The sequence below is a fragment of the Argentina silus genome (genome assembly GCF_951799395.1).
Source record: "Argentina silus genome assembly, chromosome: 15".
Classification (NCBI taxonomy): Eukaryota; Metazoa; Chordata; class Actinopteri; order Argentiniformes; family Argentinidae; genus Argentina; species Argentina silus.
Window position 1 is genome coordinate 6,912,580 of NC_139669.1, and position 24,905 is coordinate 6,937,484.

The 24,905-nt window shown below is 44.1% G+C and overlaps 2 protein-coding genes across 2 annotated transcripts; both read left to right on the forward strand.

Moving 5' to 3' along the window:
* The first annotated feature begins 8,349 nt into the window (after positions 1-8,349).
* On the forward strand, positions 8,350-15,207 carry tmem33 (transmembrane protein 33). Its single transcript, XM_083685895.1, has 8 exons — positions 8,350-8,442; positions 9,280-9,356; positions 9,578-9,672; positions 10,994-11,181; positions 11,847-11,914; positions 12,341-12,474; positions 13,384-13,467; positions 13,966-15,207. The coding sequence occupies exons 2-8, from the start codon at positions 9,300-9,302 to the stop codon at positions 14,093-14,095; spliced, it is 756 nt and encodes a 251-aa protein (XP_083542021.1). The 5' UTR covers positions 8,350-8,442; positions 9,280-9,299; the 3' UTR covers positions 14,096-15,207.
* A 688-nt stretch (positions 15,208-15,895) lies between these two features.
* bbs7 (Bardet-Biedl syndrome 7) lies at positions 15,896-24,887 on the forward strand. Its single transcript, XM_083686700.1, has 19 exons — positions 15,896-16,046; positions 16,312-16,377; positions 16,843-16,905; positions 17,080-17,255; positions 17,421-17,607; positions 17,820-17,892; positions 18,017-18,133; positions 18,576-18,706; positions 18,997-19,081; positions 19,236-19,338; positions 19,840-20,032; positions 20,725-20,799; positions 21,444-21,512; positions 22,311-22,450; positions 22,836-23,000; positions 23,513-23,622; positions 23,738-23,841; positions 24,023-24,146; positions 24,379-24,887. Exons 1-19 carry the CDS (start codon positions 16,011-16,013, stop codon positions 24,510-24,512), a joined length of 2,151 nt encoding a protein of 716 aa, XP_083542826.1. The 5' UTR covers positions 15,896-16,010; the 3' UTR covers positions 24,513-24,887.
* Positions 24,888-24,905: the final 18 nt, after the last annotated feature.

The window sequence follows — 24,905 nt, forward strand, 5'->3', positions numbered from 1 at the left end:
CTTTGGATAAAGGTGTCTGCTAAATGTCTAACATGTAAACAAGCAGCAAGGCATGAAGAGAAATAGTGCAAACTTAGAAATGCTCAATGTATATATATTTTGTCTACTCCTTTAACGTTTTCCAGCGTCCGGACCGCATAGTGACCCTTAGCGTTAGTGACAGTGCCCAGATAAACAAAACCAAAGTGTGGATTGAAGTCTGTTCTTGTCCTACTGTAGACTCCTTTCAGTGTAATGAACACATATATGATTTTGTAATTTAGTTGGACTATCTCTTTGGTGATAACTACCTAGATCAGTGGTGGTAACCTGAATTATGAAAACGACCAGTTGTCATTCATTGTCAATGGAAGATGGTGACTTGACAAGACTTTGGGCAGTACGACCCTCAGTAACGTCTTTCTGGCAGTATGCTAACTGGCTAAATTTTACCACAGGTTGTGACATGTAAATTAGCTAAAAGTCAGGACACATTATATAAATGCAAACCATAATGATTGGGAACAAATACATCTTGGCTTAAGTGGTGTACACACATACAGCGATTTTGTCTCCAGACTCCACAGAGGTTGGCATTGGACGATAGCTTGTGGGTGTTTCTGCTTGTGGGCGTTCTACTAAAAAGGCTTAGTTTTAACGGGCATTTATGTTGTGTCCTAACTTATTACCTAATTTAGCCAGTTAGCATTCTGCCACCTTTCTAACAACAGTAGGAACTGCCGGCGATTTCGAAAAAATAGACCCGGGCTGTGTTCCAAAAGGCGTTCTGACGCTCTATCTAGAGCTTATACCAAGTACGGATAGGCACGGTCATGTGATCAACCGTCGTTCCAACCTGAAGTCCGTTAAATATCAAATGCATACTGACTTCTCCTGGCGTACTTGGGAGGTCTGAATAACGAAGCATGGTGGCCAGCATACTTTCAGTTCCTAGTTGTCAGTTGTTGCGATTTGCACACAAGAGGTAGAAGGGAGATTTTGATTTTACTAAACACGAACTATGGCGTGTGTACAAATTTAAGTGAGAAACATGTTTATATTTTAATTAGCTAATACTTTTTCCCCCCACAAATATGGACTAAGCTAGCTAGCAATCGGTAAAAGTAGGTTAACGGACCAATAGCGTTGTATGATGTAGCTAGCTAAGTAGGTCATTTTAACTACTAACCGACCTACAGAAGCTAGATTAACTAACTAGTTGTTCCAGGAAGACAAGACATGTAGCCATCATCACTGCTATCTCCACCACCGCCCAGCAGTTGTAGCTGGCAAAGGACGTGGATGGCTGGATCAGAGTTGGTTACAATATTCGCTGAGGTTAAATCAATAAAGGCAAAGATGTTGTAAACACTATATCCTCTGAGGGGATATTGATACCATCATAATCAATAATGATAGCCATGTCATAGGGCAAGATGGCAATACTTCACCGAAAATCCCGTAACTTGAGATTGAAGATTGGGGAAAACATTGGGACACTTCCAGAGCAACTTGGTCAAAGTAGCCTGAAGTCACACATTGGTGACAGTGTTTTTAAAACATTTCATTCCTGTAGCCTTAAGTGTGATCTTCACCAATCAACTGCATCACACTTAGAAGATACGTCAACACCAACCAGCAGATGCTAGCTCGCTAGTAATGCTACCTGTCTATCTTAATGGCTGTTAGGTCATATTTTCTGCATCTGTGGTGGCAGTTTGCTGACAGTGTACAATTATTTTGTTCAAATATGTTCTTAGCGACACTCAAAACAATATTGCATGCTAATGATGAAACAACATTTTAAGAGAACGGTGACAACACATTTTGAGTATTTTTGCTGGGTGTCAATGGCACAAACCTGTAACTTTCCCCAAAGTGAGGGCTGTTACGCTGAAGTGTTGTGATTCAAATGTAAATTGTTTTGTTTTTTTACTGGTCTACATTCTTGCCAGCCTCTGCCTCCTCAGTCTCCTCCTACCACAGTGCAGGGCTTGTCTCCTCGGCCCAAAGCCAGCAAGCCAAGGAGGCACCAGCTGTGGGAGGTGACAAGTCCTGTAACAGTGGGATCCTCTTCTGTCTGGTCGCACTGGAAGCCAGAACAACATCGCAGAGGGTCGTAATCGCCAAGCCGCCATCGTCCATTGACTCTAGCCACCCCACTGTAGAGCCTTTAACTTTTTTTTTTTTTTTTTAATGAATGAACAATGTCTGGTCTCCTCATATTTCCAGAATTGTCATATCTCAACCAATATTTTACTTTTCGAGATGGCAGCAACTGGTGCCATTTACTCGCTAGTAACTGTGTAGGCAGAACAACAATTGCCGATCGCTTTGTTATGTCTACCTTGAATTACCTGCCTACCAAATCGCCGTGGCTAATTCCTCAGCCGTTTGACCACTGATTTTTATGCCATTTGGTATGTCTGCACATCCCCTGAATATTGTAACAATTAGTTAAGATATTTTTGTTAGCTTTCGTCTGGACTAGCTATAGCTAGCTAGCTAGGTTATGTGAAAGCTAGGCAGAAAATCAGAATGGCATTGGACAATGGCACTGAAAGGGGTGTTTTTGGTAGGATAACGATTGATTCCCTCATAGTCATTTATGCCCAATAAACCAAAACATTTGCTTACTTTCCACGGTAGTGTGTAACTGGGGACCATTTGCTGTATCGGGCCGGGCTCTTCTGGAGAGCAATAAAAACAAGTGGTGTGGTGTTATATTAATGGCTAGCTATGCCTGGGCTCACTGCTGGTCCGCCAAAACTTTGATGCTCCTCTGACAATCATATAAATAATCCATATAATGGCAATAGCATGATATGTCCTCCAGTTGTCTATGCCAGAGATGTAGTAGCTACGTTCAGGTAGTTACCTAAAGCTTGTCGGCAAACGTTTCCACTGGTAATGTCATTGGGACCTGATTGGCCTTGGCAAAGAAGGGGAAGATGACCAGAAAAATTATCATTACTGTCCAAACTGAGCCTGGCAGTGTGGCAGCCTTGGGCGATCCGCTGATGCTTCGCGACATGCCTTCACTAAGTTTTCAGATGAGGCTAGCGAACTTAAATATAACATAAATAAAAATAAAACATAACATAAAAGACTTGAGAATTACATCGCAAAACAACAGGCCAGCCTTGTTCCCATCGTAGTTTTGCTGTTTGTGTTTACATATGGAGATACTGTAGGTCCAGCCCCCCAGTTTACAGGCGACATGTCAGAGGGTCGTTACGTTATTCATACTGTCCAAACTTCAAACCTTGCTCGATCACTGATGCTCTGCGACATTAATGCAATATGTGTTGGTCAGAAAAATCTATAATATTATGTCGCTATCTAAGAACCGGTCCATTGTTGCATGCCCAGGGTGGCTGAAGTTTTATATGCAAACATGTCAGTCACTGTCATATTTATGAATAACCATAGTTCTTAAATGTTTTTGCCTTTCTAATGGGATTGTCTCGCAGGGTAGTGATGGGGTCACTTTTAATGTAATTTAACAGTAGATTACCTTGAAGTGTAAAACCCTGGAGATTAGCAACCAAAAACTATGCTTTAAGTGAGAAGCCGCAGCATAGGAAATTCAAAATGAGCACCACCACCTATATATACTAACAAGGTTTTCCAGCACACGGTCTGGAAGCTATGACTGACGTACACGTCCACCAAGATGTCCGTTTAAAATAACTATCGTTATTTTACATTTAAACTACTGGTCATAACAAACTACAACGATGTCAGAAAATGGTCCGGTTTCATCACTTTGTCAAGCACAGAAACGGAGTTCTCCTCAGACTTTTTTAATGAGCAAGGTGCGTGGCTGTGAAAAGAGCCTATGGATTGCGATCAGAATCAAAGGAGCCCGCGGAGCCCCATCTTAAAGTTTTGGAGGAACAAATCATAGATGCACCCCATCCCTGCTAGAAAGCTCAGAATTTAATTTGTGGTTCAGATTGTCATGTCTAATACTACCCCCCTTCCCCTGGGACATGTACAGACATAGTACAGAACTTACATTGACCTCCTCCAACATCTCCACCTGTGTCTTCAACCTTCTCTGTCTTCATCCTATCAATCTCCTTCATGAGCTTGTCACCATCTCGTTCTGGATATTCTGCTGGATCATATCCACCACCTCATGGCCTTCCCCAAGCTCCTTTAGTTTCTCTTCCAGCTGAACCTTCTCCCTGGTCCAGACGGCCCTCTCAGTCTCTCTCTCAGTCTCCACCCTCTCCAATGTCATGACTTGGGGGGTCTTCTTCCCTATGGCCAGTGGATAGGCTGGAGAGGCTTCCCCTGGGACATGTACAGACATAGTACAGAACTTACATTGTCATCCTCCAACATCTCCACTTTCTCCTCCACTTCTCCTTCTCTCTCTTGATCTCTGTCATCTTCCTATCAATCTCCTCCGTGAGCTTGTCCATCTCGTTCTGCTGGATGACATCCACAAGCTCATGGCTTTCCCCAAGCTCCTTCAGTTTCTCTTCCAGCTGAACCTTCTCCCTGGTCCAGACGGCCCTCTCAGTCTCTCTCTCAGTCTCCACCCTCTCCAATGTCATGACTTGGGGGGTCTTCTTCCCTATGGCCAGTGGATAGGCTGGAGAGGCTTCCCCTGGGACATGTACAGACATAGTACAGAACTTACATTGTCATCCTCCAACATCTCCACTTTCTCCTCCACTTCTCCTTCTCTCTCTTGATCTCTGTCATCTTCCTATCAATCTCCTCCGTGAGCTTGTCCATCTCGTTCTGCTGGATGACATCCACAAGCTCATGGCTTTCCCCAAGCTCCTTCAGTTTCTCTTCCAGCTGAACCTTCTCCCTGGTCCAGACGGCCCTCTCAGTCTCTCTCTCAGTCTCCACCCTCTCCAATGTCATGACTTGGGGGTCTTCTTCCCTATGGCCAGTGGATAGGCTGGAGAGGCTTCCCCTGGGACATGTACAGACGTAGTACAGAACTTACATTGTCATCCTCCAACATCTCCACTTTCTCCTCCACTTCTCCTTCTCTCTCTTGACCTCTTCCTTCTCTCTCTGGACCTCCTCTGTCATCTTTCTATCAATCTCCTCCGTGAGCTTGTCCATCTCGTTCTGGACGTTCTGCTGGATGACATCCACAAGCTCATGGCCTTCCCCAAGCTCCTTCAGTTTCTCTTCCAGCTGAACCTTCTCCCTGGTCCAGACGGCCCTCTCAGTCTCTCTCTCAGTCTCCACCCTCTCCAATGTCAGGACTTGGGGGTCTTCTTCCCTGTGGCCAGTGGATAGGCTGGAGAGATTTCCCCTGGGACCTGTACAGACGTAGTACAGAACTTACATTGTCATCCTCCATCATCTCCTCTTTCTCTTCCACACTTTCTCCTCCACTCCCCCACCAACTCATGTTCCCTGTCCTTAACCTGCTTGGCAACACCACTCCCTCGACCTTCCTCAGCCTCCTGGAAATAGCCATCAGAAGATGGCTACACTGTGGTCATAAAGGGATGGACATGGTCAGCAACAATACTCAGGTAGGTTGTGGCGTTTAAACAATGCTCAATTAGTACTAAGGGGCCCAAAGTGTGCCAAGAAAATATCCCCCACACCATTACACCACTACCACCAGCCTGACCCGTTAATACAAGGCAGGATGGATCCATGCTTTCATGTTGTTTACGCCAAATTCTGACCCTACCATCTGAATGTCGCAGCAGAGATCGAGACTCATCAGACCAGGCAACGTTTTTCCAATCTTCTATTGTCCAATTTTGGTGAGCCTGTGCGAATTGTAGCCTCAGTTTCCTTTTCTTAGCTGACAGGAGTGGCACCCAGTGTGGTCTTCTGCTGCTGTAGCCCATCTGCTTCAAGGTTCGACATGTTGTACATTCAGAGATGGTCTTCTGCATACCTTGGTTGTAACGAGTGGCTATTTGAGTTACTGTCGCCTTTCTATCATCTCGAACCAGTCTGGCCATTCTCCTCTGACCTCTGGCATCAACAAGGCATTTTCGCAGAGAGAACTGCTGCTCACTGGATATTTTCTCTTTTTCGGACCATTCTGTGTAAACCCTAGAGACAGTTGTGTGTGAAAATCCCAGTAGATCAGCAGTTTCTGAAATACTCAGACCAGCCCGTCTGGCGCCAACAACCATGCCATGTTCAAAGTCACTTAAATCACCTTTCTTCCCCATTCTGATGCTCGGTTTGAACTTCAGCAGACCATGTCTACATGCCTAAATGCATTGAGTTGCTGCCATGTGATTGGCTGATTAGATATTTGCGTTAACGAGCAGTTGAACAGGTGTACCTAATAAAGTGGCTGGTGAGTGTACACTGTCATCATTACCTTAGCATCTTAGCATGTTAGAATGAATTTGTTACCAGCTGGTTGCTAAGATAGTGGTTTAATAATTGAATAATGAGTGAAAACTTAGAGTGTAGGTGTTTTTTACGCTCAGGCGACACTGGTCTGACAACAGCAGGAGCAGCCACTTGCTCCTTTGTTGGGGTTTCCAGGAGGCCCACAAAGGAGGTCTTGGGTCCATCCACAGACGAGGTGGTACATTAGGCTACCTTTAGATGAAAAAACAAAACAAATGATATAGGGACAGATCAATGATAAATTCTGGAGGTGATCAAAAATAACAGTGCTAGGTGTGTTTGCCAAACCCTGGTCATCTGATTTAAGAATGTATGGGGCAGTTTCTGAAATTGATTAAGCCTAGTCCTCGACTAAATTACTCAATTGTCAATGGAAAATCTCATTTAGAGATGCTTTTTAGTCCCAGATTAGGCGTAATATGTGTCCAGGAAACTAGTCCAAAGTGTCCATACTCCATACCTTAATTTTCCTCCTTTTTCCTCTTCTCTTCACTTCTGTTCACTTCAAGCATCTTGTTGTTCAGCATTTGTCCACCAGAGGTCGATAGAGGGCAACAAAAGAAGTTCATTGTCACATGCACCTGTTAGATCGACATATTCCGTATGATGCAATGACCTATTGAGTTGATGTGAGAAATGTCTGAACCAGTATGTGATAGGTATGACTCAAATTCATTCCACATGATAGAGAATCAAGTCCACTGTGTTTACTGTACTAACAGTACTAACTAACTGTACTAACAGTACTACTATTACTATTACTAGTAACATCTGGTTCAGCATGACTCCCCACTTAAAACAACAACAATCCATACTGTAGAAAATGGGTTTATTGTGACAGAGATGCTATCATTTGGAAACATGCAGCAGCTTCAGAGCATTGCATATAGACATGTTTTCACATTGGGGTGACTGCACCTCAGTTGACCTGGTTACCAGATCTGTTTGAGATTCAGTCAACTCTATTGGTTGTTGTCATCACGATAGTGATTGGAATTTGAGACTGCTTGGACCTCATTGTTTATAATGTGATAGAAACTATAAAAGAAGGGACATAAACAGGTTGTTCAATGCATATTATTTTTTATTGGACTATGAAAGGAGGAGGGTTGTAGGTATGAGGTCTATCCAGTCGTTGTAGGTAGGAGGTTGGAAGGTAGACTTAAGTGACTTTTTCTTATCAACCAATATGTATCTTCTCAAGGTGACAGCAGATGGCGCCATTTACTCACTAGTTACTGTGTAGACAATCAGACCAACGTAACAGCACTGTCACTCCTAACATGTAACCTGTAATGCTCTGAAGTTGCTGCAAGTCTCCAAATTATAGCACCTCTGTCACAATAAACGCATACCTAGACCTGCCTATAACTTCTCAACCCTTAATGCCTCAAGCCTCTTCTTAGAGTATGTCATCTTAGCTGTATCTCCGATATATTCTGTTAAAAAACAGACCTCTAGCTCTATCCAAACTCACAATCCTGCCAGAGAGCTGTTATGCATGATGTCTTAATGGTAGACTATTGAGGGGATATTCTCTGATGTAAATTGATATGCAAAGACATATCTCTCTCTCTCTATCGCTCGATCAGCATTGACAGCATTACTTTAGTATTCTGCTTAAGTAAATTGTGTATGTATGTGAAGTTGTTACCTCCATACTTTGAGGGTGAGTATGTGTTTCTTTGATGCATAATTCAACATGTCTCTTCACTGTGAAGGAGGTAATGCTCCTGGCCCCCTCACAATAAGTTTATTTCGTATTTTTGAAAAATGACACCCTTGCACATGGAGAGAAGAGTTCTTCAACACTCTAGCAACGTCTTTACTTTAATGAAAGTATATTGAAGCCAGTCACTAAAGAACATTTCGGCAGACATGAGGTATTGGTCCTAACGGGGCTTTAAAGTAGTCTCTAACGAGTCTGAGGAGAGTTTCGTCACTTCCGACCATAACTCCTTTCCTGGTGCAAGGTCAGCTGATCATTTTTACTCCACTGTGGGAAGGGGAACGACGCATGTCGCTGACTCAAGGAAGCTAGCAGAATTAGCCATCAAATATAAACCGCTAGTGAGAGTGACAGCCGACTAGTTTCAGGTAATTTTCAGAAAATGTCTCTTTACTCGTATTACATTGGAATCAGAATGTCACACTGCTGGGTTGTCTCAAACTGTTGTCCATGAATTCATCCCAACTGGTTAGCCACTGGGCTAGTTAGCTGGCTGCTAGCCTCGTTGAATACAAGTCAAGTGATGCAAGCAAGTCAGAACGTTCTAGTGCGTTTTCTGCTACGGCAGCTAGCTAGCTATAGCCGAAGAGGTTACTAGCATCTCTGTCCAGTTAGGTAGTCCGCTTGAAATATTGATAATGCACCAAACCTAAGAGTCAATCATGGAAAGCAAGCAAGCGAGCTATAATTCACATTAGGTAGTTAGCCACTTCCTAGCCTTTTCCTCTTGCTTTGTCTTGCTAGGTTGACAGTGTAACTGTCAGCTACTGAGCTAGTAAGTAGCTAGCTAGCTCTGTCTTGCTTGAACACTGCCTATGCTAACTATATCTACCTCAATGACAATTTGGGTCTTGATTAAGCTAGGATTTTCTTTTAACGTCGATAATGTATTGCAGGGTGTCAGAATTGTAGCTACCTAGTAAGTTAATGCCATGTTAATGGGAAAATGCAACATATTAATGGGAATATCTGTACAAATTAATGTGTTAATTTATTCCTAAATGCCATGTCATTGTGTAACCATCACCCTGTATAATCTATGTGCAGGATAACCAATGTACCGAACCCCTTCCCTCTCTCAGTCTGGCCTCCTGACAACAATAAGCAAGTCTTATCTCCACAGACTTTGACAGGGGGTCAAATGACAGAAACAGACTTCACTGGGAAGTTATTGGTTAAACTGTGACTTTGTGCTTGTTCTGTAGGGTAACCCAGAGTCAAAAAGATGGCTGACACGGAGCAAACAAGCCCCCCTCCTCCCCCTCCTCAGGCAGGCCCAGTGGTGAGTGTGTTTGATTCAGTTCATCAACACCTAAGAACTTGTAAAGAACACGGACAACACACACACTCTTACATTCTGCCTCCATGCTTTGTCATCGATTTTTTTGTTCCATCTCAATGAAATTGATGTAATCGATCATTCTTTCTTGCCATTCAATCTGTTTACCCTCATGCACTGTGTAAGCTTTCAATTTAATGTACTTTTATTTGTTTCTTTTGCAGCAATTCCTGCTTAGTAACAAACTAGAGACAGCAATGTGGCTCTCGCGGCTCTTCACGGTCTACTGCTCAGTGATGTTCATTCTACCACTCCTAGGGTAAGTGTGAATGCTGTACACTCCAGTTCATAGCTCTTGTGACAGTCGGGGTTTGGAACCCGGGTCTCCCACGTGGAAGACCCAAGCGTCTACCATTCGACCAAGAAGGACATCCTCAAGGTCTGAAGTTGGTACTACAGGCCACTAGAGTTGGGCGGGATGTGTAACGGTAGTATGGTGACCCATGGGATTTGAAAATGCCCATTATCTATTAAACTGCCAAATTAAGAGCTGTTTTTCTATTCACATATGTGCCAGCGCTGAGGAGACAGAGGCCAGTTTTATCTCTCTGCTGAGAGAGCACGAGGGGGAGGGGCTGGCACTGTACGCTCACTTCACACACACACACATACACAGTACACGCAGGAGTGAGGGAGATGCCTTTCTTGGTAATGGCTGTTTTTTCTCCCCCACCAATGAAGTCTTTGTCTGTTCGTATGTCAGACGATTTATCTCCGACACCACTGAGACAATTTCTATGAAACTTGGGTGAACAGAGATGCGGCATTTCCGAAATTACACTGATTGGCCCAGTGTTGACGAAACTACGGTGAAAGATGCGTCTTGCAATGGAGATGGTTTAGGAGTTGAGGTGACACAGATTCATCATTAAAAACATCACAATAGGGTGCAATGTGGAGGGCTAGGAGTGTAACCAAATGCAATAGGCCTACAGTCGAATGACTTTGGGAAGAATATTTTGAGAAATCAACTCAAAGTTGTAAGAAGCAAAGACTGATAATGAAATTAAGCAGTACACGTTCCGGTAACTTTTCAGTCTGGCTACGGATGCAGCTGCAGGTGTGTAGCCTAATGCAATAGGCCTATAGCCTAACGAATTTGAGAATAATGTTTTGTGGGTGAAGTCTGTTATGCAGCGTAATTTAATACCGAAACTTGGCCGATGTCAATACGGAAACCAGAGTTGTGTTACCAAGGTTTATAGCCAGTCGCATTTGTAACCAAATAATCTGCCTGTGCAAATTTGCTACATTCTTATGTCTTAACAATTTAGGGCAATAAGATGCTCTGGAAACAGGATGGTCATTTAGTGGCCATAGCAACAACCCCCTCAGAGACAGATAAGCGTAACAGAGCAGTGAAACAAACTGTTCTACTGACTAGCATGGTATCCAGAGTCTCCAATGATCACTCAATGGCAACACATGACATATTTACTTGTGTGGCTGTTGAATTGTCTGTGTCCAAACTGTAAACACCATTTCAATCTACTCAGACATTCAGACAAACAAGTCTGAATACGCTCAGTCATGTTTATATTGTTTTACGTGTTGATTCTACATTTGTTTGTATTGTCCAGGCCCCAGGCAGCGGCCAACTTCTACCAGCGAGCCCTGCTAGCCAACGCCTTGACCAGCGCCCTGCGGCTGCACCAGCGGCTCCCCCACTTCCAGCTGAGCAGAGCCTTCCTGGCCCAGGCCCTCCAGGAAGACAGCTGTCACTACCTGCTCTACTCCCTCATCCTCGTCAACTCTCACCCCATCACAAGTATCCTCTCAGTCAAGGGGACAAAGAAACCGTCTAAGCCATTTCACTGTCTTTGTTGCTGAGCATTCTAGCCAGGTCCATGTCACTAGCCTTTTTCTCAACTGTTAGGAACATGACTCAAAAAGCATTGGAGGAGGATATGTAAGGGGAGGAACCTAGATCTTCTCCTCCAATGGGTTTTCAGTAGGGCGGATGGAGGCGAGGAGGAGGACGACGACGACGGAGGAGAGGACTCAAGGAGTCGTGTTCCTAACAATTGAGAAAAGGCTACTGTCTTTGTTGCCTTTTGTTATAATGGGCCCCTCTGTGTAGAGTTTGGTATTAGGCTTGTACCGGTATCAGAATTCTCAAACAGGTATAACTTCCCACCAAAATACCTGCTATACTGGTAATACCTATTTTGGAAGACGTTTTATTTTTAAATAACAGTATGGACGGTGCGGTGGGAGTTACACCGTGTAAGCTTACTTTCAAACGAAGGCTGATGGTTTCAATGACATATGGAAACATTCAAGGGTTTGACATTGCCTGAAGGCATTCTTTCAAGCCGTGCCCAAACTGAGTTACGGTCTGTTAATGTAATTATTTTTGCATTGTTGGTTTGTGTGTTTGTCATTTGTTTGCCATTGTACTACAGTTTCCCCCTTAACCGCCATCTTCTTCAGTGAGCATATTCCCAGTCTTCCTCTTCTCGTTGCTTCACGCCAACACATACACAAAGAGGGTTCTGGATGTAAGTATCCTGTAACGCAGGGGAGGCTGGTGGAGGTAGAAATCGGAGGACGGGCTCATTGTAATGCATGGAATGGAATATCAAACACACCGTCTTTAGTTAGTTACCTCGACGGTGAGGTCCAGGTCCGAGTCGTTGTTCATGTACCCTGGGATGAAGTTCTTCCACTCTCCACTCTTCCAATAGTTCCATTCCAAGCATTGCAACGAGCCCGTCCTCTGATGTCTGCCTCCACCAGCCTCCCCTGGTGTAACCACAGTGACATGCAAGAGAAAGCTGAGAGTGACAGTGCAATACAGAATATAGTTATTATATGTAATGTATATGGTTAGTAGGGAGTTACCTCTCTTTTGCTTATGTATGGGCCTTGTTGTTCTGAGTTTTGGCTCATTCTATGTTTTGTGTTTTTCTTTATTTCCATCTTAGTCGATGGGCCCCAACAGCCTGGCCTTTGTGAGAAACCTCCTCATCAAGCTGACAGAGAATCAGCAGAACATCCTGAAGTTCATCGCCTGCAACGAGATATTCCTCATGCCAGCCACTGTGTTCATGCTCATCAGGTAACCGCCTCTGTTCTCCAGGTGCATCACACCTGGGCTAGTCTCGCTTAGCCGTTCCTCCAAATCATGCTGTTCTCACACCACCTCTGGAGGTCTGGAGAATTTTAGATTAGCTCATCTGGCTTGGATTGAACCTGGACTTCCTGCAAAGGATTTCCCTAGGCTTTCCAAACTCGGAAAAGGTGCCTGGTCTCAACAAGGTTACTGTTCTCCACACTACAGTACATCACACCTGGGCAACATATGGATTTGATACATACAATGTGCTTGATTTAACTTGTCAGGCACAATCGAATCAAAGCAGTAGTCTCAGAAGTACGAACATTGCATGCAAGGCTAGTTATCAGACTGATGTCAAATGAGTTTCAAACCTTGAACAAGCGTATGTCCTGTCCTGTTAGAGCTATAGTCAGTTCCCCCAGGCCATCAGGCTCATGAACAAGCCTACCCCAAACTCTTGACTTTACCCCCAGCACACCCACAGAATGGACTTCACTAGTCACTACACAGTCACTTTAAACAAACACCTCTACACCAACGGCACAGTGCAATAATAATGACATTCCACTGACTTTACTTTTTTACTTTACTATTTATACTGTAAATTGTGTCATGTCTATTGTCTTATGTGTCTCCAGCAATCATCACTGTCCAACTGTCTCACTTATCTGTACTGTCACTTATTGTCTGGTCCTTATTTCATTGCACTACTGCTATTTGTATTATTTGTATTATTGTATTTTTTGTATGCTGCATTGTCAGGGAACCAAGCCTAAGAATTTTACTCTCTGCACTTGTGTATGAGACGATAAACTTGAAACTTAAAGTTGGTACATATTTGCACCAATTTGCACAAAAAGGGGCGGGGGGAACATGTTTACAGTAAAGTTGTTTTTGTTGTGTTTCTAGCGGCCAGGGAAGCTTGCTGCAGCCCTTCATCTACTACAGGTTCCTCACTCTGCGCTACACGTCCAGGAGGAACCCTTACTGCCGGTGAGATGATTAGTCTCAGGAGCCTATAGACGTGAAGGTGTAGGAGTAGTTACCATACCAGCCTGCACACCCAGGGGTCCTCCGAGACCAGGGGCTGTGACTGGAGCTGTGGTACACATGTACTCATTTCTGACCCTATTATCTCCCACCTCCCACCACCTGGGGGTCCTCAGAGACTAGGGCTTGTAACTAGAGCTGTGATACACATGTACAGTACCAGTCAAAAGGTTGGACACACCTTCTCATTCAATGGTTTTTCTTTATTTTTATTATTTAGATTAATATTGAAGACATCAAAACTATGAAGGAACACATATGTAGTAAACAAAAAAGTGTTAAACAAACCAGAATATGTTTTTTATATTTTAGATTCTTCAAAGTAGCCACCTTTTGCTTTGATGACAGCTTTGCACACTCTTGGCAAGTTTGTGCCCAAACTTTTGACTGGTACTGCACTCATTTCTAACTCCATTGTCTCTTCCACCTCCCCCCTCCCAGCACCCTGTTCACGGAGCTGCGGATCCTTCTGGAACATTTCATCATGAAGCCAGTCATCCCCGCCTTCTTCAGGAGGATGTGCCTCAACAGCATCGCCTTCGTCAGCCGCCTGGCCCCCTCTGGCGCGTGACCCCCCTCCCTCTTAGTTTGTACTGTAAGGGGCGCTGTGTCAACTGGAGAGGGACCGACATACAATAACAACAACAACAAAAAACAAAAACAACAACAAACCTGAATGTTACAAGTCCGGTCTTTGTCCCTGCGGCTCTGTTTGTATACTACAGTAGGCTCAGCCTGTGATGCACTGAAAACCACCATCGTTTTTGATATGGCTTGATGGAACTGCTGGAAGCTCCTCCCCGCCCCTCCCTGTCTCTCTCTTTCTCTCTCTCTCTCTCTCTCTCTCTCTCCACTGCGCCCCTTTTTGCTCTATGGAAAGAACACTTGACTATCTGGTATGTTCTGAGGATTGACCCCATGGTGGTATACTTTTTTGGTCCTGTGTGGTTCAGTTTATTTATTCATGGAAAAATACTTGTTCTCCTTCGCAAAAAAAATAAATAAAAAATGACTAACTTTCTGAGATTAGATATTTAAATACAATTGTTCTATACATAGTTGCAGCCATTCTTGAAAGTTTTTTTTATAATCATATTGTGCATTTCAAGGCAAGATGGATGGATGGGAGGTTTGTGTTATTTCTACATCCACCGATTCCATTTTATACGTTTTGTTTTCTAATGTGGACAGCGTTGGTTGTGTCATGATTTGTCTTAAACACATTTTTACTCTTTTTCGAAATTGAAATGTTATCTATGCCATGTAACTCTTTTTTTTTTTTTTTAATGTGTTAGGGGTAGGTGCTGCATTGACAAAGCTAACTGTCTGCTGTATTTTTGAACACATGGAAGGTAAAAGGCATGTATTTGCAGGATTTCTGTTTAAAATGAATCAGTTTCACCACTCTACAGGCAGTGGACATGTTATGCAGTAAATGGTAACACTAGCCTGGCTTCAGTTGCAAGTGCTCAGTTGCATTCTGAAAATGTTTTCTAATTGGAAATGTCTTAGAGAATGTCATTCAATTTGGTCGATTTGTGGCTACAATTTTCTGGTTCACTGCATGTCTGCATTATTTGCCATGTGAAATGTATTTATTATTTACTTGTAGAATAACCATGTTTGTGTAGCTCTGGAATAAAATTGTCCATAACCTAAATCAATAAAATATGATCAATTACATTATTGATTGCGATTTTTAATCTGTTATAATAAAATACTACACACTACTCATATCTGTCAAAGGTGATGCTGATTTGAATCAGTTATATTATGTCACTGCTGTCTTGGTGAATGCTAATGGCCATAGTTGTAATTTACATGTTGGTTTAGTTTTTATTAGAGAATCTTGTAGAGCCACTTTACTTTGAAAGAAAAGGAAATCATGACCACTTTAACGCGAGAAGCCAAGAAAGCCCCCGGACTCACCGTCCAATTCCAGACGAGATTGAGACTCTACGAAACCGATCCCGACCCAATCATCTTGACGCTTGTTAGAACTACACCGTTGCCCGTGGCAACGTCTTGTCTCCAGTTAGCTTTCTATCTTTACACACCTAAATTAGCTGAAATGTTACATTGGAAAACCTGAAATTACTAACTATCGATTACATATGATCGAGTGACGACAGAGTGACTATATTATTGTGTATTGATGTCAGTTTCGTGTGCCACTGCCAGTCACAGGAGGTAGAAGCTAGCTGACTAACCATAGAGAACCGTTCTACCGACGTGGCTAGTTTAGCTACAATGTTGCAATTCCTATGAGAATCGCCATAGCAGCGTCTAGCGAGCTAGCAGAAGCAGCCAAAATAGCCAGCTAACGTTAATCCCCCCAGGATTATCCCGATTTGACAAGATGCATTTGGCCAACCTCGCAAGATAGCTGCAATTTTACCAGTGGCAGCAAAAAGTCGTTCCTGAGCAGTTTGCTGTTGGCACAACCATTTCTACTGCTGCTCAGTCATAAACCCAACTAGTAGAAGATGGAGATCAACCTAAATCGAGTTGATTATCTGCAGGTAATGTAAACAAAAACTTAACTACAGCACTATCTATTAAAACGAGTGAATACAATATACCTCAATCTGTACCTGTTGCAGGTCCACGTTTAATTACAGTATTCTACCTTCAACTAAACAGTAGGTGCTCAAATCGTATTGTTAAATGGAGTGGAAACAGAGTTGTCTTGTTGTTGTTTTTGTCTTTTGACTACCAAAGATTGCATGACTACAGTAGCTGTCAGAACGAGTTGTGTGACATTGACTGTCACATTCATCCTGACAGGTCGGTGTGACATCCCAGAAAACCATGAGGCTCCTACCTGCACTGGGACGCAAGGCAACTCAAAAGGTACTGTGCTGTCATTCATGAAGGACTGCAAACTACAGTATATTCTGTCAATATTGTCCATCAGGGCAAAATTTAAACACCAGCCAAACGCTGGTGAATGTTGTCATTGGCTGGTAAATCTGTCAATTTTACCAGCCACGTTGGCAGGTAGCCAACAATGGTTAACGAATACTATGCTTCAATTGAAATCTGTGGCATTTGATTCAAAATGTATGGCAACTGATAAAGTTCCTGGCGCTGTGCCTGCTTTCTCCAGCTGACTGTCACTGCTGCTTTATTTTTAGAATTTTATTTTGGTAAAAAATAAATCACAGTGGCTGGTGAATTTTCTCATCTACCAGACATTTTGGCTGGTAGACCAAAAAGTTAATTTCATGCCCTGTTGTCCATGTACTACGGAATATGCCATTTGAAATTTGTCTGTAGGGATAGGCAATGGTTTGATTGTTTTTTTGTGTCTTTCAGGTTGCTGTTGCTGATCATGATGGGGTAATAACGTGTTTTGGGATGAAGAAGGGGGAAGCTGTGGTAGGTTGAGTGTTGAGGTGTTCATCACATTCTTTCATTGATGTTGTGCTGCCAAGGAATGCAGAATGCAGCCATGTTGAGTTGACTCCTCTTCATTTTGATACCCAAGTTGTGTTCATGTTAATGTTAATATATGTCTGTCTGTCTGTCTGTCTGTCTGTCTGTCCTCCCTAGCCCGTGTTTAAAACCCTGCCAGGACAGAAGATAGGCAGGCTGGACCTGGGGGGGGCTCTGGGGACCCCACAGGAGAAGATCTTTGTGTGTTCAGGCTCTGAGGTCAGGGGCTATACCAAGAAAGGCAAACAGTTCCTGTCGTTCGAGGCCAACCTGACAGAGAGCATCAACGCAATGTAAGTTCAGTTCCCCTCCTTGCACACACACACGAAGAGACACACACACACATACACACACACACACACACACACACAGTCACTCAGTTACTTACTCACTCACTCACACACACACACACACTTGCATAATCTGACAGTGAATGATGTTGCTGTTGTGTCCCGCAGGCATGTGTCAGGGTCGGACCTGTTTGTGTGTGCCAGTTACATCTACAACCACTACTGCGACTGTAAGGACCAGCACTACTACCTGTCAGGGGACAAGATCAACGACATCGTCTGCCTGCCTGCAGAGAGCCTGGGCCGCGTCGTCCCCGTGCTGGCCTGCCAGGACCGGGTCCTCAGAGTCCTGCAGGTGTCATCATCAACCAATCCTCCATTTACCCGACCAGTCACATTGCAATCCAACGTTTGAAGTGTGTTGTTGTGACATTTCGGGAAAGAAGCAAAGCTGTCCCTGATATGCTTGATATTTAGAATATTATCATAGTCATATTCAAAATATGTGGTTTGTGCCCCCCCCCCGACAGCCTTTGTTCAATGTGTATTTTCTCTCCTGTCCTGCAGGGATCAGAGCTGTTGTATGATATAGAAGTCCCTGGGCCTCCATCGGTTCTGGAACTGTTCAACAACGAAGGAGGCATGTTTACAATTCTGCTATTACCTAGCCTAGCCTGGCCGAATGACTCTGTGCTAGCTAGGACCTAGCTGCTAGGTTATAATGATGTACTGAACTTCTGGTTCTGATTCTCTTGCTACCCCAGGTACAGATGGCGAGGATGTTCTGTATGGGACTGCAGATGGCAAACTGGGCCTGGTAAGAATCACAGACTCTGCTCCGATCCACAGATGGGAGATTGATAATGAGGGGAAGAAAGGAGGTACTGTTGAAGTCTTGTAATATCCACATTTCTGTTATATATATGTGTGTGTATATATATATAGTACCAGTAAAAAATTTGGACACACCTTCTCATTCAATGGTTTTTCTTTATTTGTATTATTTTCTACGTTGTAGATTAATATTGAAGACATCAAAACTATGAAGGAACACATATGGAATTATGTAGTAAACAAAAAAGTGTTAAACAAACCAGAATATGTTTTATTTTTTCGATTCTTCAAAGTAGCCACCTTTTGCTTTGATGACAGCTTTGCACACTCTTGGCAAGGTGTGTCAAAACTTTTGACTGGTACTGTATCTTTGAGTGTACTTTTGAAACACAATCGGCCCAATTTTGATTTATGCTCATAATCTACAATCTGTAAACTGTTTAAGACAATTTATTCTGTTTTCCTTTTGATGTGGTTCTTGTCCACTAGGGGTGCTGTGTATCAATGCGTACGACATCCTGGGGGATGGGGTGAAGGACATCCTGGTGGGTAGGGATGATGGGACGGTTGGTGTGTATGGGTTTGACAGCTCCAACGAACCCTCGCTGCGCTTCGAGCATGTGAGTCCATAGACCATACTCTCTCTCTCTCTCTCTCTCTCTCTCTCTCTCACTCTCTCTCTCTGTCCCCCTCCCCTCTCTCTCTCTTTCTCTCAGTCTCTCCCTCTCTCTCTCTCTCTCTCTCTCTCTCTCATGCTAGACCATAGAGTCCACGAAACGTTTGTATCATCATCAATTTATGCTCCATTGGAACTTGCGTGTCAGTAACATTTTCTCCAGTTGGTTAACAGTAAAACATAACAGGTAATTGACCAGACCGTGTGTTTGTGACTGTTCGTCCTGCGGCCCAGCTGCTGTCAGAGAGTGTGACGTCGATCCAGGGGGGCTGTGTGGGGAAGGAGACGTATGATGAGGTCCTGACAGCGACCTATACAGGTGAGGCTGCAGCCCCTTCACCTTCTCATAGAGACCTCTGTCCTCTCCTCATACACCTGATCGCTATTGATCATCCATAACTGTGTGTGTGTGTGTGTGTGTGTGTGTGTGTGTGTGTGTGTGCGCGTGTGCGTGTGTGTGCGTGCGTGCCCAGGCTGGGTGACAGGGCTGACCACGGAGCCCCAGCAGGCAGAGGCGGGGCCTGGGGAGGAGATCAAGATGAGCAAAGAGACCCAGTCTAAAGTGGCAGCACTCAGGTACCAACAATACCAGCACTTTATAGAAACACTCTCTCTCTGTCTGTCTGTCTGTCTGTCCATCTGTCCGTCTGTCTGTCTGTCTGTCTCTCCCCCTCCCTCCCTCACTCCTCTCTCTCACGTTGCTGTCCCCTCTCTCCCTCCCTCCTTCTCTCACTCCCTCCCTCCATCCCTCTCTCTCACGTCTCTGTCCCCCTCCCTCCCTCTCTCTCTCTCTCTCATGTCTCGTCCCCCCCTCTCTCTCCCTCTCTCTCACGTCTCCGTCCCCCCCTTCTCCGTCTCTCTCTCTCTCATGTCTCTGTCCCCCCCTCCTCCCTCCCTCCCTCTCTCTCTCTCTCTCTCTCATGTCTCCGTCCCCCCCTCCTCCCTCCCTCCCTCTCTCTCATGTCTCCGTCCCCCCCTCCTCCCTCCCTTCCTCTCTCTCTCACGTCTCCATCCCCCCCTCCCTCCCTCCCTCCCTCTCTCTCTCTCTCATGTCTCCGTCCCTCCCTCCTCCCTCAGGGCAGAGTTGGAGCAGCTGCAGTCGAAGGTCCTCCAGGGGCGTGAGCGGTACCAGCAGACCTCCCAGTCCTCCACGGCCGTCTCCGCTGTGCCCGTCTTCTCCATCAATGACAAGTTTACCCTGTGCCAGGACGACGCCAGTTACAGCCTCACCCTGGAGGTCCAGACGGCCATCGACAACCTGCTGCTACAGGTGAGGGGCACATTGTTCACCAGGGGAGAGGCTGGCGGAGGTAGGAATCAGAGGATGGGCTCGTTGTAATGCACGGAACGGAATGAGGAACGGTATTAAACACGCGCGGTAGCAACACGTCCAACACGTGCAGTAGCAAAACCTGAATCAAAACCCTGACTCTGAATTGAGGAGGAACATCATAACACTTTCGCTTTAATTATAAAATAAAATAAACAACCATCTTGTTGGCAATCAAAGATAATTACTCGTAGTAATTATCATTACTATTACTAAGTACAGTACCAGTCAAAAGTTTGGACACAAACTTGCCAAGAGTGTGCAAAGCTGTCATCAAAGCAAAAGGTGGCTACTTTGAAGAATCTAAAATATAAAACATATTCTGGTTTGTTTAACACTTTTTTGTTTACTACATAATTCCATATGTGTTCCTTCAGAGTTTTGATGTCTTCAATATGAATCTACAATGTAGAAAATAATAAAAAATAAAGAAAAACCATTGAATGAGAAGGTGTGTCCAAACTTTTGACTGGTACTGTACATAGTTTATTTTGCCTTCAAATGTTTACACAGTGGCAAAGTTCACAGTGTGGCACAGCGCCACTCTTACATCCTACTCTGCTCTATAGAAACACCTACAGTATATGGTGGTGAATGTAATAAATGAAGTGTTGTGTGTGATTCTCTGTCAGAGTGATGTGCCGATCGATCTTCTGGACGTGGATAAGAACTCTGCTGTGGTGAGCTTCAGTGAGTGTGACTCAGAGGTGAGAACCAACCTCATGTTGTTTATGACAAAGAGAGCATACAAACCAGGGGAGGCTGGTGGAGGTACACATTGGAGGATGGGCTCGCTGTAATGCATGGAATGAGGAATGGTATCAAACGTGTGTGTTGGATACCATTCCTCATTCCATTCCATGCATTACATGCTCTTATACTACTGCTACTGCTCTTCTGTACATATCTGTCTATACTGTTCATAATGCACATATCCTTATTTTTTTAATGCTACTGTTAATACACTGCCTATACAGCTCATATGCTGCTTATACTGTTCACACTGCATTCTATTTATTCTGCTTATAATGTTACTGCTAATACATATACTGCTTACACTGCACTACTTATACTTATACTTATACTGCACTACTTATACTGCTCATATACTGCACTACCTGTATATATTGTTCACACTGCACTTTTCTGCTTTTTTGCACTTCTGGTTAGACGCTAACTGCATTTATCTGCACAATGACAATAAAGTTGAATCTAATCTAATCTAATCTAATTACAAAGAGCCCAGTCCTCCGATTTCTGCCTCCACCAGCCTCTCCTGATACAAACAGGAGTGATGCATGTTTGTGTGAATGCTTTCCTCAGAGGTCTGATTGTAATGTCGTCTTTTCAGCAACCAAACGGCAACTTCCTCCTCGCGACATACAGATGCCAAGCTAACACAACCAGACTGGAGCTCAAGGTATGACACACGTCCTTACTCATCCATATACATATACTGTATGCATTCTGCATATATGATGTATTCACCTACCCACTTAAAAGTATTTTTCAGCCATATTTCAAAGACTTATTTTTCATATTTCACACTGAGTCACAGAGACATCAAAGGTAAGCCTATGCTGAGTCTATACAGTCCATACATACACTCACTAAGCACTTTTTTAGGAACACCTGTACACCTTCCCATGGTGGAGGTGGTGTAATGGTGTGGGGAATGTTTTCTTGGCACACTTCGGGCCCGCTAATACCAATCAATCATCGCTTGAATGCCACAGCCTATTTGAGTATTGTTGCTGACCATGTGGATCTGAATCCAATAGAACACCTTTGGGATTTGGTAGAATGGGAGATTCGCAGCTTGAAAATCTGCAGGAATTGTGTGATGCAATCATGTCATCATGGACCAGAATCTCAAAGGAATGTTTCTAACATCTTGTGGAATCAATGCCATGAAGAATTTAGCCTGTTTGAGAGCAAAGGAAGGCTCTACCCAGTATTAGTATAGTGTTCCTAATAAAGTGTTCAGTGAGTGTATATACATACATACATACATACATACATACATATATCAGACCTTTATTTAGATTTTTGATTTTAGAGCCCAAATGTTGTGTCTAAAGGCGGCCCAAACCCTGAACCCTCATCTTCATGTTGAACCTGCACGGCCCTCCCTCCACCCATCAGCAGTCATGTCTCTTAATGTTATTAGTGTTATGATATCATGCTATATGTCCGTCGTGACTGGTGTGTTCCCCAGGTGAGGTCTATCGAGGGCCAGTATGGGACTCTGCAGGCCTACATCACCCCCCGCCTGCAGCCCAAGACCTGCCAGGTCCGGCAGTACCAGATCAAACCCCTGTCCCTCCACCAGAGAACACACGCCATGGACCAGGACAGGTGAGGAGAGAGAGGGAGAGAGAGGGCAGGCAGGGTGACTGAGGTTCCCGACTGCCTGAACACCTGTCTGGGTTGAGGAGCTGTGGGGTATCGCTGGCTCATCTGTTGCTGTACTGTATGAGTGGTGCAATGCTGTTGGAATCAATAACCTGTCTATCTCTCGCTCGCTTCCCCTCTCTCTCTCTCTCTCTCTCTCTCTCTCTGTCGCTCTCTCGCTTTCTCTCTCTCTCTCCCTCTCCCTCGCTCGCTTCTTCTCTCTCTCTCTCTCTCTGTCTCTGTCGCTCTCTCGCTTTCTCTCTCCCTCTTATCTCTCACTCCCCTCCCTTTCTCTCTCTACCCCCCCGTATCTCTCTCTCTCCCTCCCTCCCTCTCTCTCTCCCTCCAGACCCATGAACACCCTCAGCCTGGTAGGCCAGTTCAGCTTTGCAGAGATCCACTCGTGGGTGGTGTTCTGTCTGCCCGAGGTTCCAGAGAAGACCCCCGCTGGAGAGAACATTTCCTTCTTCTTCCAGAACACCTTCCTAGGCACCCAGCTGGAGGCCACATATAGGTGCAGTACTGGACCGAGGACCGGGTCCTCATTCACCACCCTTTACCATGATGTGTCCACTTGTGCACTCCCCCACACAGAGTTGAAAGTGTAGGGCTGGTAACAGAGCCTGTGTTACTCTGCCTCTTCACATCCGTCTGGGCATGCTCAGAAGAATCCATGTGATTGTTATAGACAAATCGAACGGTTGACTTTGACTTGTAAGCAAGGGAAATCAGTTAAAGCTAGACTCTGGGATATTACGTCACGCCCATGAAAACAGACCAACTTCAAAGATATTGTAGTGAACAGGAGTGTCCACTCATTTCACTGCCCTCCAACATAAGATGGCATTCACCAGTCGCATTTGACTCGCTCTGTCGCAACACACTCTATTCTCTGGTCTGTTGTATCTCCGTCTTTTAAAGTCTTTGGCTGCGTTGCCCCGTTCATTTTGCTATGACGTCATATCCCAGAGGCTACCTTTAAGACGGTCAAATCAACTTTATTTCTCCCTTCTTTTCTTATCCTAGTAAAGGGGAAGGCCACTTCAAGTCCGACAACATCTCCACCATCTCCATCCTGAAGGACGTCCTCTCCAAAGAAGCCACCAAGAGAAAAGCCAACCTCAACATCTCTTATGGTAGCTCCATGCTTTACAATAATTAAACAACGAACACAAATCATGCACAAAGTATTTGCACAATTGAAAAGTCAAACATCACAAATGACGTTTGTGTTTAAAAATGTATGTCCAGATATCAATGAGGAGTCTGTGGGCCACACCCTCAAGATGATTCATCCCAAGCTTGAGCATCAGCTGCTCCTGGCCAAGAAGGTTCAGCTCATCGACGCATTGAAAGTAAGTATCAGAGTTCTAGAATGTGAGATGAACTGCTTTATTGAATTCAATGCGGTAATTATCCCCTTGCTCATACGTTTCTCTCTCCTTCTTCCCTCTTCCCTCTTCTCTCTCGCTGTGTGTGTGTGCGTGCGTGTGTGCGTGTGTGCGTGCGTGTGTGTATGCATGTGTGCGTGTGAAGGAGCTTCAGGTTCATGAGGGGAATGCAGACTTCCTTATCCCTGAGTATCGTAATATTCTAGATGATTCCACCGTTCTGCTGGAGGAATACAAGAAGCAACCAGCTCACCTGGAAAGACTTTATGGTATCTTGCTGACCTGTTTTGCTGTTCTAATTAGATAGGAATTATTTTGCTCCGATCCCATTCAAGGGTTAAATATCAGTCAAGTTGTTACCGTCACAGTAACCTTTATTGTGTGTGTGTGTGTGTGTGTGTGTGTGTGTGTGTGTGTGTGTGTGTGTGTGTGTGTGTGTGTGTGTGTGTGTGTGTGTGTGTGTGTGTGTGTGTGTGTGTGCGTGCGTGTGCGTTTCCCCAGGTATGATAACCGACCTCTTCATTGACAAATTCAAGTTCAAGGGACAGAATGTGAAGACCAAGGTCACGTCTCTGCTGGAGATTTTGGACAACTATGATCTCAATTCTTTAATGAATTTCTTCAATGATGCATAATGTCTAAATGAGTTTAACCTGTACTCCATTTTGAATAGCTTTTGTATTGTGTTTTGTAAATAGTTTACCTTATAGCATTGTTTAATTTGTCAAATAATGATATTACAGAGCAGGGTGGTCACGTGTCAATATCTGGATAATACCCATGCATGTATTCTGTTGATTCCATTTATTGATAGGTTTGTGCTTTGAGAATATCATTGTACCTATTTTCCAGTCATATTTATATGTATATTGAAGTGTATAGACTATTTAAATAAATACTTCATAATAATTTGTTATGGCTCACTACTTTTGCCACTTGAAGGTGGCTTATCTGTGTGTATTGCAGGCATTTTTACAACTGCACGGTTATATATCCAAATAATGTAATAAAAAAAGGCACAAACAACA

What these genes read in the sequence shown, in the direction of transcription:
- bbs7 (XM_083686700.1), top strand. Translation starts at nt 16,011, where the DNA reads ATGGAGATCAACCTAAATCGAGTTGATTATCTGCAG. An exon ending in ACAGAGAGCATCAACGCAAT is followed by an intron (nt 17,256 to 17,420) that starts GTAAGTTCAGTT and finishes TGTGTCCCGCAG; the next exon opens with GCATGTGTCAGGGTCGGACC. An exon ending in TCGACAACCTGCTGCTACAG is followed by an intron (nt 20,033 to 20,724) that starts GTGAGGGGCACA and finishes ATTCTCTGTCAG; the next exon opens with AGTGATGTGCCGATCGATCT.
- tmem33 (XM_083685895.1), top strand. Translation starts at nt 9,300, where the DNA reads ATGGCTGACACGGAGCAAACAAGCCCCCCTCCTCCCCCTCCTCAGGCA. An exon ending in TTCATTCTACCACTCCTAGG is followed by an intron (nt 9,673 to 10,993) that starts GTAAGTGTGAAT and finishes TGTATTGTCCAG; the next exon opens with GCCCCAGGCAGCGGCCAACT. An exon ending in ACTGTGTTCATGCTCATCAG is followed by an intron (nt 12,475 to 13,383) that starts GTAACCGCCTCT and finishes TTGTGTTTCTAG; the next exon opens with CGGCCAGGGAAGCTTGCTGC.